Below are 16,230 nucleotides of genomic sequence, written 5' to 3'. Positions count from 1 at the left end.
GCCTGGTTGTTTTTTAAAGACTCTGCCGATAACCCGAAAAATCACTCCTATTGAGCATATACCGAGTGACACTGTAAATCCTATTCAACAACTTAATAGGAAAGAAATCTACTGAATTTATAGATTAAACACCTTGAAGCCCTTTAGATTAAATGAGGTTACAGATATATTGAACTAGACACCATCTATATATCCCTTACAGAGGTTTCAAGCATAATTCTATATAAATCTGTATAGCTGATCAATTATATATATATATATATATATATATATATATATATATATGTACATTATCTGACCCCTCTGTCTACCCTTTGGTTCACTTTTCAAGTTGGTCCAGAGAGATACACCTAATTTTGGGTTATATTCACCTATAATATAATATATTAAGTTTGTGCCCTTGTATATGTCCAGTTCCTCCCCATCCCTCCCCTTTTCATATCTTTCCATCTTGATTTATATTATACCATCAAATATCAACAAAAAAAAACAACCTGCTGTCCAGGCTGCTTCCATGCTATTGAACTCAATTCACCTCACTTTCTGAGCTCAGAGTGAGGGGACTCCCAGCCCTGATGCAATGTCGTTCTGTTTGATCCGCTGCCTCCTGTTCCACAGGCAGTGAAGTCTTTAATTAAAGGACAATATAAATAAAATTAACACTATTTATACATTAAACAGTCACAAAAAATACACACCAGTACTTCATAAATTATTCACTCTATTCCAATGGAACTCATGATTCTGTCCATGATCCTGGTTTATTGCCTTTTCATTTCTGTTCAGGCTGCTATGTGTGAACACAGCAGATCCCCGCACTATTGAACTCATTTGATCAGGGGCGGACACAGAATGTAGTGGGCCCCTGTGCAAGAAATTTTTGCCCCCCCCCTGCTCTTCATAGGGCAACAAAGATATGTAAACATAACCCCCCATGTGCATCTCTCACCTCCCCATGTGCAGCTCTCATCCCCCCCATGTGCAGCTCTCATCCCCCCCGTGCATCTCTCATCCCCCCATGTGCATCTCATCCCCCCCGTGCATCTCTCATCCCCCCCGTGCATCTCTCATTCCCCCCGTGCATCTCTCATCCCCCGTGCATCTCTCACCCCCCCATGTGCAGCTCTCACCCCCCATGTGCAGCTCTCACCCCCCCATGTGCAGCTCTCATCCCCCCCATGTGCAGCTCTCATCCCCCATGTGCAGCTCTCACCCCCCATGTGCAGCTCTCACCCCCCATGTGCAGCTCTCACCCCCCCATGTGCAGCTCTCATCCCCCCATGTGCAGCTCTCATCCCCCCCGTGCATCTCTCATCCCCCCATGTGCATCTCATCCCCCCCGTGCATCTCTCATCCCCCCCGTGCATCTCTCATTCCCCCCGTGCATCTCTCATCCCCCCGTGCATCTCTCACCCCCCCATGTGCAGCTCTCACCCCCCATGTGCAACTCTCACCCCCCCATGTGCAGCTTTCATCCCCCCCGTGCATCTCATCCCCCCCGTGCATCTCATCCCCCCCCAGTGCATCTCTCATCCCCCCCATGTGCATCTCATCCCCCCCGTGCATCTCTCATCCCCCCGTGCATCTCTCATCCCCCCGTGCATCTCTGATTCCCCCCACTCCTAGTTAGTTAATTGTATTTAAAAAAAATAAAACTTGTTATACTTACCCCCATGTGATCCCTGCAGAATCCTGGCACTCGTCCAAGTCGCTGCCACCAGGTTCTCCTGACTTCCGGCCATGTGACGGCGCCGTCACATGACCGGAAGTCAGGGGAATCATGAAGGCGCTGCACTGCTACACAGAGGAAAGCAGCGCTGAGATGTCCCGGTTCTTAGCGTTCAGCATGGGGTCGGGGGCCCAGGGTCGGCTCCAGGTTTTTGTGGGCCCCGGGCGAAAGAGTCTCAGTGGGCCCCTTTAACACATACCACGATTCATGATGCACAGATACCGAAGAGAAATATATATATAGTACAATGCAAAGATTTCACTTCTTACATTACATGAGTGATATCTATTGTAAATTCCACGATAGCTCAGAAACCAGCGAATCGCTCCACACAGTATACTGGCCCCCATAAAATGCTCCATACAGGAGACTGGCCCCCATAAAATGCTCCATACAGAATACTGGCCCCCATAAAATGCTTCATACAGGATACTGGTCCCCATATAACGCTCCAAACAGGATACTGACCCCCATATAACACTCCATACAGGATACTGGCCCCCATATAATGCTCCATAAAGAATACTGGCCCCCATATAACGCTCCATACAGAATACTGGCTCCCATATAATGCTCCATACAGGATACTGGCCCCGATATAATGCTCCATACAGAATACTGGCCCCCATAAAATGCTCCATACAGAATACTGGCCCCCATAAAATGCTCCATACAGAATACTGGCCCCTATATAACGCTCCATACGGAATACTGGCCCCCATATAACACTCCTTACAGGATACTGGCCCCCATATAACGCTCCATACAGAATACTGGCCCCCATATAACGCTCCATGCATGGATGCTGACCCCCATATACCGCTCCATGCAGGATACTGGCCCCCATATAAAGCTCCATACAGAATACTGGCCCCCATATAATGCTCCTTGCAGGCTGTTTCCCACACATAATGCCCCACGCAGGCTGCTCCCCCCACATAATGCCCACCGCAGGCTGTTCCCCCCACATAATGCCCCATGCAGGCTGTTCCCCCCATATAGGATGTCACCCCCCCTTATAATGCCCCATGCAGGATGACACCCCCCCTTCCTTATAATGCCCCATGCAGGATGTAACCCCTCCCCCCTACCTTATAATGCCCCATGCAGGATGTCACACCCCCTCCCTTATAATGCCCGATGCAGGATGTCACCCCCCTTATAATGCCCCATGCAGGATGTCACCCCCCCTTATAATGCCCCATGCAGGATGTCACATCCCCCCTCCCTTATAATGTCCCATGCAGGATGTCACCCCCCCTCCCTTATAATGCCCCATGCAGGATGTCACCCACCCCCTAATAATGCCCCATGAAGGATGTCACCCCCCCTTATAATGCCTCATGCAGGATGTAACACACCCCCACCTCACCCCCCTTGCTTATACTGCCACAGGCCTCCATACAATAAAAAAAAATAATCAAATACTCACCTCACTTCTCACCTGCTGCTGCTGCTCCAGACTCCAGCGTCGCTGGCCTCATCCCGCTCTGCGCTGTGACTGCTCAGGAGAGCATGGTGTAAAGACGTCACTGAGCCCTCTGACCTGAGGACGTCACAGTGCAGCAGCCGCGGAGGATGCAGGAGCTGCTGCGGAGGCACGGGGAGGGGTAAGTATTGTGCCAGGTGCCGGGGCCATGAGCAAGCGGGGGGGAGCAGGCGCTGACACCGCTCTCCTCCACTCATGGGTCCCATAGCGTGCGGGGTGCCCGACGGTGAGGGCCCCCCCCTGCTCAGGGCCCCGGCATTTTCCCGCGTGCGCCGGTTGCTGACGCCGACCCTGCGGGGGCCCCATGGGGAGACGCACAAGAGGGGGGCCCCAACTGGGCTCCGAGGGGGCCCCGACTGGCCGGGCCCCATACTGGAGTCAGGACAGTCATGCCCTGATGGCGGCCCTGCTGGAAGCTGGAGGGGCCCCCTCTCCCTCGGGGCCCCCGTTCAATGAACGGGCTGCACGGGCGGTAGGTCCGCCCCTGCATTTGATCTCACTCTCTGAACTTAGCAGTGAAGGAAACTCCATCTCAGAGTGTCCTTCTGTTGCAGCGATCGTCTCAGTCTCTTGATTCTCCATTTTCTGTACCTGCTCCTCAGACAATGAAGGGTGAGCTCACTATGATTTTAACTGAAAGAAGTGTTTTTAGTGAATTTTATTAAAATTGAAATAAATAAAATGAACATGGATATAAATATTATATTTTTATAAAACCATTAAAGCATACATTAGAAAATGAGGAGCGACCCATTCAATAATTTTAAATTATTCACAGATATAATTCTAGTTACCAGGTCATTTGAACCTGTATAAACCCACTAGCACAATTGTTAATTGTACTAATCTATTGCTCTACAGGTAGCAATCCACTCCCTTTTTTTTTCTTCTCCCTTTTCCCTACCAGTTTGCATCCCAAGTAGTATGTCACGTCGATACTAACATATTTTATTTATTTAATTATTTGGGTTTTGGCAGAGTTCAACATATGTTCATTTTCCCTACCTAGTGGAAAATACTTGCAATTTGCATATCTTCAGATGGTCTGTGCTAAACATGTGACGGTAATAGGCATGTGATTGCACACACCTCTCCCTCTGTTGTTTGATGGCTTTTTTTAATTTTTTTCCCACTTGTATTTTTACAATGTATGTTGATTACTCCGTTGTTATGTATGGTTGTCCTGAGGAAGGAGTCGGTGGACTTTGAAACGCGTAGACAATAAACCTACATTTTTATCCATACTAATAGTTTGTCGTGACTCCAGAGAGCGCAGAAACAACTTCTTTCCCAGCATCTATCTCATCGATAACCCCAAAAAGGCCATTTGCACCACCTGCCAGGCAAGCACCAGAAGGGGTGGCAAAACAACCAGCCTGACCACCACCAGCATGATCAGACACAAGGCAGCAAAGCACCCGACTTTGTGGGCCGAACCTCAGAGTCCAAAAACAGTGTCTGCGGGTGGCACCACTGCTTCTTCCGCTGTTGTGCATGCAAGCCAATCCCCTGTCCATGGTGCATGCGAAGAACTGTCCTACCCTTCACCTGTCGTTGCACACTCTCAACTAGCACCATCAGCAAGCACGTCCTTGTCCCAGCGCAGCATTCAGTTGTCCATACTCCAGTCCTTGGAACGCAAGTGCAAATACGCAGCCGACGCCCCACAGGCAACACTACTAAATTCCCACATTTCGCGACCGCTTGCGCTCGAAATGTTGCCTTTTAGGCTCGTGGAGAAGGAAGCATTCTGCAACCTGATGGCGGCGGCCGTCCCTCGGTACTCGGTCCCCAGCTGCCACTATTTCTCCCTGTGTGCAGTCCCCGCATTACACAAGCACGTGTCCCAAAACATTAGTCATGCTCTCAACAACGCAGTTACTGGGAAATACCACCTAATCACGGACACGTGGACAAGTGCTTGTGGGCAGGGACGGTACATCTCACTGACGGCACACTGGGTTAACATAGTGGAAGCCGGGACCCAGTCTGACCTTTGGACGAACACGTCCTCCCAACGGCAAGGATTGCGGGCCCTAGTTCAATCAGGGTTTCCCCCACAGTCTACAGCTCCTGCATCTCATCTTCCTCAGCCTCCTCTTCAGCCTCCATCTCCGAAATGACCACATAAGTCACAAGCTGGAAGCACTGCATCACAACCTCGGCCAAGGCTTTGCTGAAGCTAATATGCTTAGGTGACAAATCACACAATGCTGAAGAGTTGTGGACAGCTCTGAAAGAGCAGACAGATCTGTGGCTCACACTGCTGAACCTACAGCATGGTCGTGGCGGCTCTGAGGCGAGGCGAGCTCACACACGTACCATGCCTGGCCCATGTGCTTAACTCGTGGTTCAGCGGTTTCTAAAATCCTACCCGGAGCTGCCGGATCTGCTGGTTAAAGTACGCCGCCTGTGTGCCCATTTTAGAAAATCACCTTCCGCCGCCCTTGTCGTGTTTTAGCAGCGTTTGCAGCTTCCGGCTCACCGACTGGCGTGTGATGTCCCCACGCGTTGGAACTCTACACTGCAGATGTTGGGAAGGATTTGTGAGCAGAAGATGGCAGTTGTTGAGTACCAGCATCAAGAAGGCCGTCGATATTCAGTTCAGACTCCACACATAAGACCTCAGGAGTAGACATGGATGTCAGACATATGTACCATCCTCCAAAACTTTGAGGACTCCACCAAGATGGTGAGCGGCGATGACGCCATAATTAGCGTCACCATCCCGCTTCTCTGTCTACTGAAACGCTCTCTGCTCACAATCAAAGAGGATGCATTGCAGGTGGAGAACGATGAGATGGAGCAAGGAACCATACAGGCTGAATCTTATAAAAATGAACAACGGCTGGATTGGGCTAGACTTCTCAACACCACCGAATGATAGCGTAACAAACTCAAATCCAGTGTATTCCCATGCTCCTTTTCACACCCACACATGAGTATACACTTCCTGATTTTGGCTATTTGCTCTTGTCCTCCTCCTTCTCCTCACCCTTATCCTCCACCACCATATCACCAGGGTGACCGTGGTCCGTGATGCAACACTCACATAATTTTTTTAAAGGGTGTTTATGATGCAACACCAACAATTTTTTTTATACAGTTTGTTCATGTATACCCCCCAGGGGTAAATGTTTGTCAGCCCACACACTTAGTGCATGGGCATTACAAGTATAGGAGACTCACTCCTTTCTAAAGGAAACATTTTTTATGAGGCCCTCTTCCACTTCTCTTCCAAGGGGCATTGGAGTGCCTCCAAATTTTTGGCAACCCTTGCATTCACTGCATAGGCAAACACAATGGGAGACCCACTTCCTAATAATGAGAACATTGTTTTCAGGAGGCTCTCTGACCTCCACGTCTCTTCCAAGGGGCATTGGAGTACCTATCAATTTTGGCAACCCTTGCATTCACTGCATAGGCAAACACAATGGGAGACCCACTTCCTAATAGTGGGAACATTTTTTCATGTGGACCTCCACGTCTCTTCCAAGGGGCATTGGAGTACCTCCCAATTTTTGGCAGCCCTTGCATTCACTGCATAAGCAAACAGTATGGGAGACCCACTTCCTAATAATGGGATCATTGTTTTCAGGAGGCCCTCCTCTAAGTCTCTTCAAAGGGATATTGAGGTGCATCCAAATTTTCAAAGGGGTATTGGGGTGCATCCAAATTTTTAGCTGCCCTGCCACTCACTGCATATGTAGCGCCCCGAGGGTTCGGCCGCTACAGAGGTATTGCATCTCAACCAGATGTGCGATATCTCACTTCCAGGTAAGGATGGAGTGTGGGTCAGGACCCTGACAGCTGCATGCATTACACCAAATTTCCGGGGGAAAGCTCGACGGTGCTCCCAGCAGCGAGCACGACAGACCATGTCCCTGGCTGGAGTGGGAGGGAGGGAACACCCAGAACAGGGGGAACCCAGTAGTGCAGGAGCAGAAAGGAAGCAGTTCCTGGATGCACAGGAGAGAGAGATATAAAAGGGAGGAGCCATCTTAGATCAGTGCTCAGAGTGAGAGGAGAAGACAGGGAGCAGAGCCTCTGCATGGGCTCTGCTCCGCAGGCAGGCCCTGTCAGGAGGCCTGAGCCTGGAGGAGAAGAGGAGGAAAGGAGAGGCGAGAAGGTGGCTCCAGGAAGAGGAGTGAAGGGACCCCAGGGGTGTGGACCGTCTGTTAGCCACCATATGCCCGCATCTACCTGAGTAGTGGGGTCTGGCCAAGGGGGAGACCGGTCCCCGAAACTAGTGGAGGCGGGCAACTACCCTCAACTAGAAACCGGAGGCTGTGACATTTTATATGGTGCAGCCCCTCGCTACACTCACTAGGAAGGCACCATATAGGGTCCAGGGAAATGGAACATACGTTTGCCCGCCAAGACCCAAGGCAGCTGGACAGAAGCGTGGTCACTGGTGGGGTATGACAGGCCAGAGGAAGGACACACAAAGGGGGTCCTGTGAAGCACTCCAAAGTTACCTGGGAGTTAACCTAGCCCCTCACCTGGTAAGCACAGTACGACGTGGGCAGCCGTTACCTGCAGAAGTGGTCTGGATAATAAGAACTGTGAGTAAAGACCCTGGACTGCATCACTGACTCTGTGTCGTCACTGCTACTCCTGCACCATCACCCCCATCCTCCGCATACACTGCCCTGAGGCTACACTCCTCCCGTGGGGAGTTATACTATCTCTGCTGCACACACCATCAGCCTCAGTGGACTGCCCTGCAGCAGCGGTTCATCCTGACCGCAATCCACGGGTGGCGTAGTCGTACATTAAACCATAAAAACCCCATAAATAGACTACAACATTGGTCTGACCACCCTGAGCCACGGGACCGGGTTGCCACTACTACCCCCATCAGCACCGTACACCAGAAGGCCCGGTTCTGGGTACCCCACGGCCCAGGGGGCGAGTCACATACGCAATAACAGTATAGGAGACCCACTCTTTAGTAATGGGAACAGCAAAGCATAGCCAGCTGATGGCTCTAAAAGAATAGTAATGGCCCTTTAAGAATAGTAAAGGCCGCCTGATGGCCCTATAAAAATAGGCTTTGTGACTTTCGGAGTCACTCCTTCATAAATGAAACAGGATGTGTCTGATCATGTCTCACACACCACATGGCCAGATAAGGTTGTAAAATGTTAAAATGACATTTACCGGTGAATGCATTTGTCACTGTTGAAAGCAATGCAGAATGCAAAAACGCATCAAAAACGCTACGTGTAAACATAGCCCAAGGTGTGGAGGAGTATTTTTGTTTTTGGCTATTTATTTTGTCTTATATACAAGTCATTACCCTGGAAAGAATGTTCCTTAACATATTTCCCAGGAAAATCCATTTTGGTTTAGTTTTTGCATGTTTTATTGCGAGTCCGTAAAAGTGGCATAATACCTCTGACAACATTGTTGATAGCAGTGACCTGTGAGTCAGAAATGCTTCCAGGGGTCTTCCCAATGCTGTTCCCATGTCATTTGAGCACTGTTCCCATCAATTTGGGCAATTTTTAGGCGGCCCTATGCAGACCGCCGGGGGGAGCCGCCTGAAAAATTCTTGAGTTTCTCATAGACTTACATTGGGCTCGTTGCTCGGGTCGAGCTCCCGAGTATTCCAATGTGCTCGACCCGAGCAATGAGCACCAGAGCATTTTAGTGCTTGCCCATCACTACTGTCTATTAGACTTCGGGTTTCAACTCAACACCATGAACAAGATCATATTTGAAGCCAATTTTTCATGGCAGCAAACAGCCTTTCTTTTGTAATGTAAGTAGACATGTCAATATGAAATAAATGTGGAAGAAGAAAGAGTGTTGTGGAATCCACTGGACGCTGTGGAAGAAAGAGAGAGTTGTTTTCTGCTAGTCTAACTGACTGCTCCACCTGCAAGCAGTAACAGATAGCCAGTGGTGGATTATCTGTCACATGGGTCTAGAATCCAGTCAGTGTCCACAAATCTGGTCAGGTTCCATTCATCACTTGCTGGTAACCTTAGTTTTAAATACATGGTTCCTTGTAGGTAATGTGTTATTCTCTGTATGGCATTGTAGTTCACCCAATAGCATTGAGACCTTTATTCATAAGATTCTTACTGCTACAGCGATGCCGGGAGTTTTACGAGTGGTAATGTATAGCAAATTCCTTTTGCATTTCTGTACAGATTTGTCATTTGCCAGCAAATTAGCTTTTCTGTCCATTTCCTTCAAGTGCTTGGTTTCAGTGGGAGACATCACAAGTTTGGAATCTTTCAAATTAAAATATTCAATTATCTCTTGTAACTTGTGCTCCTGGCTTAGAAAGAACTGCCATCTTGCTCTTTCTCTCATTCTGCATTCCCAAGAAATGCTTTATGTTTACAAGATCTGTGGTTTTTAAATTCTCATTTAGGTTTTGTAGGATTCTTTTTTTTCATTCACATCTTGTTTAAAACCACCTAAAAGATCATCCTCTCCATATTTTTTAGCATATCATAAGACACTGCAAAATCCCTGGCAAGGAGAGAAGCGGAGCAGCTGGGTCAGGAATTGAAGAGGAGAATGATAAGTGTAGGGAAAAGAGACTTCCTGTTTCTACATAGAGCAGAGAAAAGAGCAGAATTAACTGGGTAGAAAGGCAAAATGAGCAATTGTAAGTGTACAGTTCTATACAGGGGCGGAACTACCGCCCGTGCAGCCGGTTCATTGAACGGGGGCCCCGAGGGAGAGGGGGCCCCTCCAGCCTCCAGCAGGGCCGCCATCAGGGTATGACTGTCCTGACTCCAATATGGGGCCCGGCCGGTAGGGGCCCTCTCGGAGCCCCGTTGGGGGCCCCCCTCTTGTGCGTCTCTCTCCTCATGGGGCCCCCAGCCCCATGCTCAGCGCCGGATCCGGGACATCTCAGCGCTGTGCTGCGCTGCTCCGGCAGCGCCTTCATGATTCCCCTGACTTCCGGTCATGTGACGGCGCCGTCACATGGCCGGAAGTCAGGAGAACTTGGTGTCAGTCATTTGGACGAGCGCCAGGATTCTGCAGGGATCGCATGGGGGTAAGTATAACAAGTTTTTTTTTTTTTTTTTTAAATACGATTAACTAGGAGTGGGGGGAATGAGAGATACACATGTGGGGGGGGATGGGAGATACACATGTGGGGGGGGTGAGAGAGGTGCACATGTGGGGGAGGCGGATGAGAGACGTGCACATGTGGGGGGATGAGAGAGATGCACATGTGGTGGAGGGGGATGAGAGAGGTGCACATGTGGGGGAGGGGGATGAGAGAGGTGCACATGTGGGGGAGGGGGATGAGAGAGGTGCATATGTGGGGGAGGGGGATGAGAGAGGTGCACATGTGGGGGAGGGGGATGAGAGAGGTGCACATGTGGGGGAGGGGGATGAGAGATGTGCACATGGGGGGACGAGAGAGGTGCACATGGGGGATGGTGAGAGATGCACATGGGGGGATGAGAGAGGGGCACATGTGGGGGAGGGGGATGAGAGATGTGCACATGTGGGTGAGAGATGTGCACATGGGGGGGTGAGAGATGTGCACATGGGGGGTGAGAGATGTGCACATGGGGGGGTTTGAGAGCTGCACATGGGGGGGTTTGAGAGCTGCACATGGGGGAGTGAGAGCTGCACATGGGGGAATTGGGAGAAAATGAGCTGCACATGGGGAATTGGGAGTAGGGGGATAATGAGCTGCACATAATGAATGTGGGGTGGGGGAGAGTAAATGATAAATGATGATGGGGTGGGGAGAGCACGGACATGATATAATGAATTGGGGCAGGGGGTGCATGTAAATAATGAATGCGGGGAGCAGGAAGTATAGAGTAGGGGGCGTTGCGGATGCAGGAGTGTAACTGGTAACAAATTGGCGGAAAGAGTAGAGGTTCTAATTAAATTATATATTAAGTACCTATTTACAGTTAATGGGGGCACCGTGGTGGATTACAATTTATATTTGGAATGGTAGGTGGCATAATAGCTAACCATATATTGATAGTGGATGCACGTCTGTATTCAGCTGCGTAATGTAGAAGTTGGGGAATGTGCTCTAGATAACTGTGTTATTTTATGCAGAGACGAGTCCTGGCTGGAAGACGTGATGGCGGTCTGTGCTGGATGAAGGAGAAAAGCGTAGCTGAAGGACTTCACCTAGAGACGTCACCAGTGAGTCAGTGTATTACATGTACACATATACTATGTACCGGGCTCCTGTGTATAATGTCACTGGTGATCACTGTATTACCTGTACACTATATACAGAGCGCCTGTGTATACTGTCACTGGTGATCACTGTATTACCTGTACACTGACACTATATACAGAGCTCCTGTGTATAATGTCACTGGTGATCACTAGATTACCTGGACACTTACATTATACATACCATGTAAAGAGCTCCCGTGTATAATGACACTTATGGTAATATTAGTAATGTGGTGGTAATATGTGGTCTGGTCATGGTGTAGCAGTTTTTCTCCCTTCTGTGTGGTATTATTCGGTCACTATGTTGTGGTAATATGTGGTCTGGTCATGGTGTGGCGGTATTCCCTGTATGTGGTTATTATTGGTCATTTTAAAAAAAAATGTATATGACACATTCCCTTAAAGAAAACTAAATAAAAATATATCTAAAAAGAGTATTGGATATTTTAAGAAAATTTTAATAGGTTAGAGTAGGGTCCGGCCAGAAAAGTCTACCTTATCGTGGTGGCGGCTTTAAAAACTTTTGGCCAAAACAAAAGCTGATGGCTATGTATATGGCGCCGTCACATGGCCGAACGTCAGGAGAACCTGGTGGCAGCGACGTGGACGAGCGCCAAGATTCTGCAGGGATCGCATGGGGGTAAGTATAACAAGTTTTATTTTTTTTAAATAGAATTAATTAACTAGGAGTGGGGGGAATCAGAGATACATGGGGGGGGTGAGAGATGCACATGGGGGTGGTGAGAGATGCACATGGGGGGGATGAGAGATGCACATTGGGGGAGATGAGAGATGCACATTGGGGGAGATGAGAGATGCACATTGGGGGAGATGAGAGATGCACATGGGGGGGATGAGAGATGCACATGGGGGGGATGAGAGATGCACATGGGGGGGATGAGAGATGCACACGGGGGGGATGAGAGATGCACACGGGGGGGATGAGAGATGCACGGGGGGGTGAGCTGCACATGGGGGGGATGAGAGCTGCACATGGAGGGGATGAGAGCTGCACATGGGGGGGTGAGAGATGAACATGGGGGGGTTATGTTTACATAACTTTGTTGCCTTATGAAGGGCAGGGGGGGCCCCCAAAAATTTCTTGCACAGGGGCCCACTACAGTCTGTGTCCACCCCTGGTTCTATATACTATGATGACTGCAGTATATTAAGGGTATAAAAACTTTGATGTGAGTGCTGCTTTAACAGTTTTGATATAAAAAACAGTAAGTCACGTTGAGGCTGGAAAGCAGTGGCTTGTGACAGGGCTATAACCACATAAAGAAGAGAAAGATGGCATATGAAAAGTAGTAAAGCAATTGGTGAAGCAATAGGATTTCCTAACTCTCTATGAAAGTGTGTCAAATTGACAGGTTAAATTCACAAAATTGCCAAAGAAAGAAGTCCCTTCTGGCAAATACTATTGCGTAGAAAAAAAAGTTAGACCAGCAATGATTCAATGTATGAAAAGAAGGGACTCATTGACAGTACGAAGACTGTCAGCTAGTTACAGAAGTTTTGCTATCATTCTAAGTTAAAGAAGGTCATTCACAATGTTTGAACGCAGTGCAAAAACTGTGATTTGGCAAGAAGGGGAACAAAGCAGAACACCCAATTTTCAACCTCATAGCATTCATGCTAACGGACTATCTTGTTGGAAGAGTCGTTACAAGCTTTCTAATATCTGTTGGTCATCATGGACCACTTTACCAAGTTTACAGTTATGGTCTCAAATATGGATCTGGCCATATCAAGCTTCATGGGAGAGTTTTATCTTGTCTTACACATATACACTCTGATTAATGTATCTGCTTGCATTACCACTGTTAGCTTCTTCAAGGGAACACTATTGCTGAAATATTGAAAGCAATGTGTCAATCAAACAACAAACTATAAAGTGCTGCTGTAAGTGCTAATATAGGGATAAATATTTCTGGGACTGAATGGTAAGCTTGTAACATACAAAACTGCTAAATATGATCAATGTAAAACAATATAGTTCTTTCAATAATACTAATAATGTAAAATTTAAAAATACCAAAAAAGAATAGAAAAAATGGGAAGTTTTCCAGCAATTGGTCAAATGCCCTTGAATTAACATATATTTGTCATATAAAGAATCATGACAGGATAATGATGATCCCATCATATTTGTTACGGATCCTGTAAACAAGAAAACTATAATATTGCCACATTTACAAAATATACTATTTTAATTCCAAGGATAAGAATACTTACAATGTAGAAAAAGTCAAGATGATCCGTGTCAGCATTGAGGTTCTTCCTATGGATGTCATATTCCACGGTCACCGTCTGATCAGTGTTACAGGATATTTCCTTCAGATGCTTTTGTATTTTCAATGAGCTTTCAGTTTTAGGCTCATATGGTGAAAGCCACAACATAGCTCGGGATACATCTTCATGAAAATGATACCTAAAATTCTCAGAATCCTCACCATCACCATCCTGAACATCCGATGAAAAACGTGCCTGAGAAAAGAAGTCACAACTGAGTTTTTAAGACTTTTATGTATCTTATTACAAACATCTGAGAATATTCCTATCTTGGAGGGACAGTACAATGATTTATATATTTGAAAATTGAAAATAAGTTTTCAAAATGTATATTCTTGTCTTTAGATGTCAGTAGACTACATGTTATCCATGACATGATTAAAAAAGTCCATTTCAGCATGAAAGTTGTTTTTTTTTGCTGATTAATGTACTTTTATACAGTATAATGTACTCATACGTATCCTTGTTGAAGTATTTTGAAGTATTTTGAGCTCAATTTCATTATACGATCCACATACAAAGTGCCATGTGCAATATAGCATGCAAATCAAGAAATCTGGGATTTTGCAGTCAATCACTGTCATTCTGATCCCAGTTAGTCACTACAGATTAAAGAGGTTGTCCACTACTATATATAATGCCTCCATCAATTTAAACAGTAGAAATACTGTTTTTGCAGCCAGGTGTAACCCAGTGACGTGCTCCCCTCTGATTGATGGGCTGTGGGCGGGACTTCACCGCACGTCACAGCCCAGCACCCAGCGCGCCCTTTCACTCTCCTCTGCATTCATTGGGCAAGCGCGTGCTCGATGCTGGGTGTGAAACCCCGCTCACAGCCCATCAATCAGTGTGGAGCGCGTCACTGGGTCACGCCCGGCTGCATCCGGCATTTGACGTGACATCAGCGGATGTCGGAGCCGGCTGCCGCCGCGTCACACGATGCCTGGTGAGCGTTCAGCGAAAGCGCCACTCACAGGCACCAATGACAATGGAAGGTAATTACAAAAACACTTCATTCCACTGTTTAAATTGATGGGGACAACCTCCTTAAATGGGACTGATGCAGGAACCAACTGCCTAAATTGCTGTTATTAATCCACTAATTCCCTATTCATTTTATCAGCACTACCTGGCCAATTCATGAGGGTAAAGAGGAAAGTAAGCTAGAAAAAAAATCTATGTTTTCAAATCTCTATATTTTACTTCTTGTCCTACAAACTAAAATTGGAATAGTCTCCCTTCACCGTATATAGGCCGGAATGTTAGGAATGGAATAAAGGTTCAAGTTTGCTTATTACAGGGGTATGCATTGTACAAACTCTAGTTTTAACTATCTGGCATGTTATGTTTGGGGCACAAGGTGAGACCCCCGATAATTATTAAACAGAAGGGTTACAGTGCACTTCTGAACATTGTGACCCTCTTTTTAAATCCCTGCAAATTCAGTATCCTTGAAATATGCTGATTGTACAATTTTTTCTTTCAATTGCAGATGCTCATGATCCCATTACTGGAGAGAATCCATACTGTTCTTTTGCATAGGAATTCAATGCATTTCTACGTAACGATCTTTTAACTTACCCTTATAGCAGTACGCGATTCCCAATCTGATGTACTGAGTGTAAATTCTGCTATTCCATTGGAATCCGTCACCAGTTTTACATGCGTCGCATTATAAGACTCTTCTTCATTTATATAAAGGGTTATGTCTTCATTAACTCTGGGTTGTCCCATCTCATCTTTGGCTTGAAGCTGAGGGTGAGTAAAAGAAAGAGGTGAGAAAAACCCTGTGAAGCAGCGTATTTTTCTAACATAAAGCCCAAAATTTATCTCCATATTATCCCCCATAGTGATCCTCGCTATTCCAATTCAGAAGTGTAGTTCCCGGGAGCCTCAGCTTTTATCACCTCTGGTCAAAGGTATCAACTAGTGTTGAGTGAGCACTAAAATGCTCGGGTGCTTGAAGCTCAGGCCGAGCTCGCCGTGATACTCGGGTGCTCGACCCGAGCAACGAGCCCAATGTTAGTCTATGGGAGACTCGAGCATTTTTGCGGTGGCACCCCCGGCAGTCTTTTAAAAGCCTAACAAGTGCCCAAAACGATAGTGACAGTGCTCAAATGACATGGGGACAGCATGGGGATCGCCCCAGGAAGCATTTATGACCCCCAGGTCCCTGCTGTCAACAACATGGTCAGAGGTATTAAGCCACTTTTACAGGCTCACAATAAAACGTTCAAAAACGAAAGTGAAACTTTTTTCCTGTGAAATATGTTAAGGAACATCCTTTCCAGGGAAAAGACTTGTGTATAAGTTAAAATAAATGGCCAAAAACAAAAATACTCCACCACACCTTCGGCTATGTTCACAAGTAGCATTTTTTATGCGTTTTTTCACTTTTGTATTGCTTTCAACTATGACAAATGCATTCACCGAGAAATGTCATTTTAACATTTTACAACCTTATCTGGCCATGTGCTGTGTGACACATGCATAAAGTGCTGAAAAGACAAGGGAACAACATGGGGAAGAC

The 16,230-nt window shown here is 47.0% G+C and overlaps 1 protein-coding gene across 3 annotated transcripts in view; it reads right to left on the bottom strand.

Annotated features, from left to right (window-relative positions):
• LOC141273397 (alpha-2-macroglobulin-like protein 1) overlaps positions 1–16,230 on the bottom strand; it is a 302,764-nt gene that overhangs the window by 137,234 nt on the left and 149,300 nt on the right. For all 3 annotated transcript variants that reach the window (XM_073685165.1, XM_073685166.1, XM_073685167.1), the window contains exons 11-12: positions 15,282–15,452; positions 13,644–13,895 (exon numbers count right to left, since the gene is read on the bottom strand). In XM_073685165.1, the coding sequence (XP_073541266.1) occupies positions 13,644–13,895; positions 15,282–15,452 (423 nt within the window). The remainder of the gene's footprint in view (positions 1–13,643; positions 13,896–15,281; positions 15,453–16,230) is intronic.

Source organism: Phyllobates terribilis, unplaced genomic scaffold, assembly GCF_046119375.1.
Source record: "Phyllobates terribilis strain yellow unplaced genomic scaffold, ASM4611937v1 Scaffold_5__5_contigs__length_657084704, whole genome shotgun sequence".
NCBI lineage: Eukaryota > Metazoa > Chordata > Amphibia > Anura > Dendrobatidae > Phyllobates > Phyllobates terribilis.
Note: the sequence above shows the minus strand (reverse complement) of the source record. Positions and strands in the feature narration are given on the sequence as shown.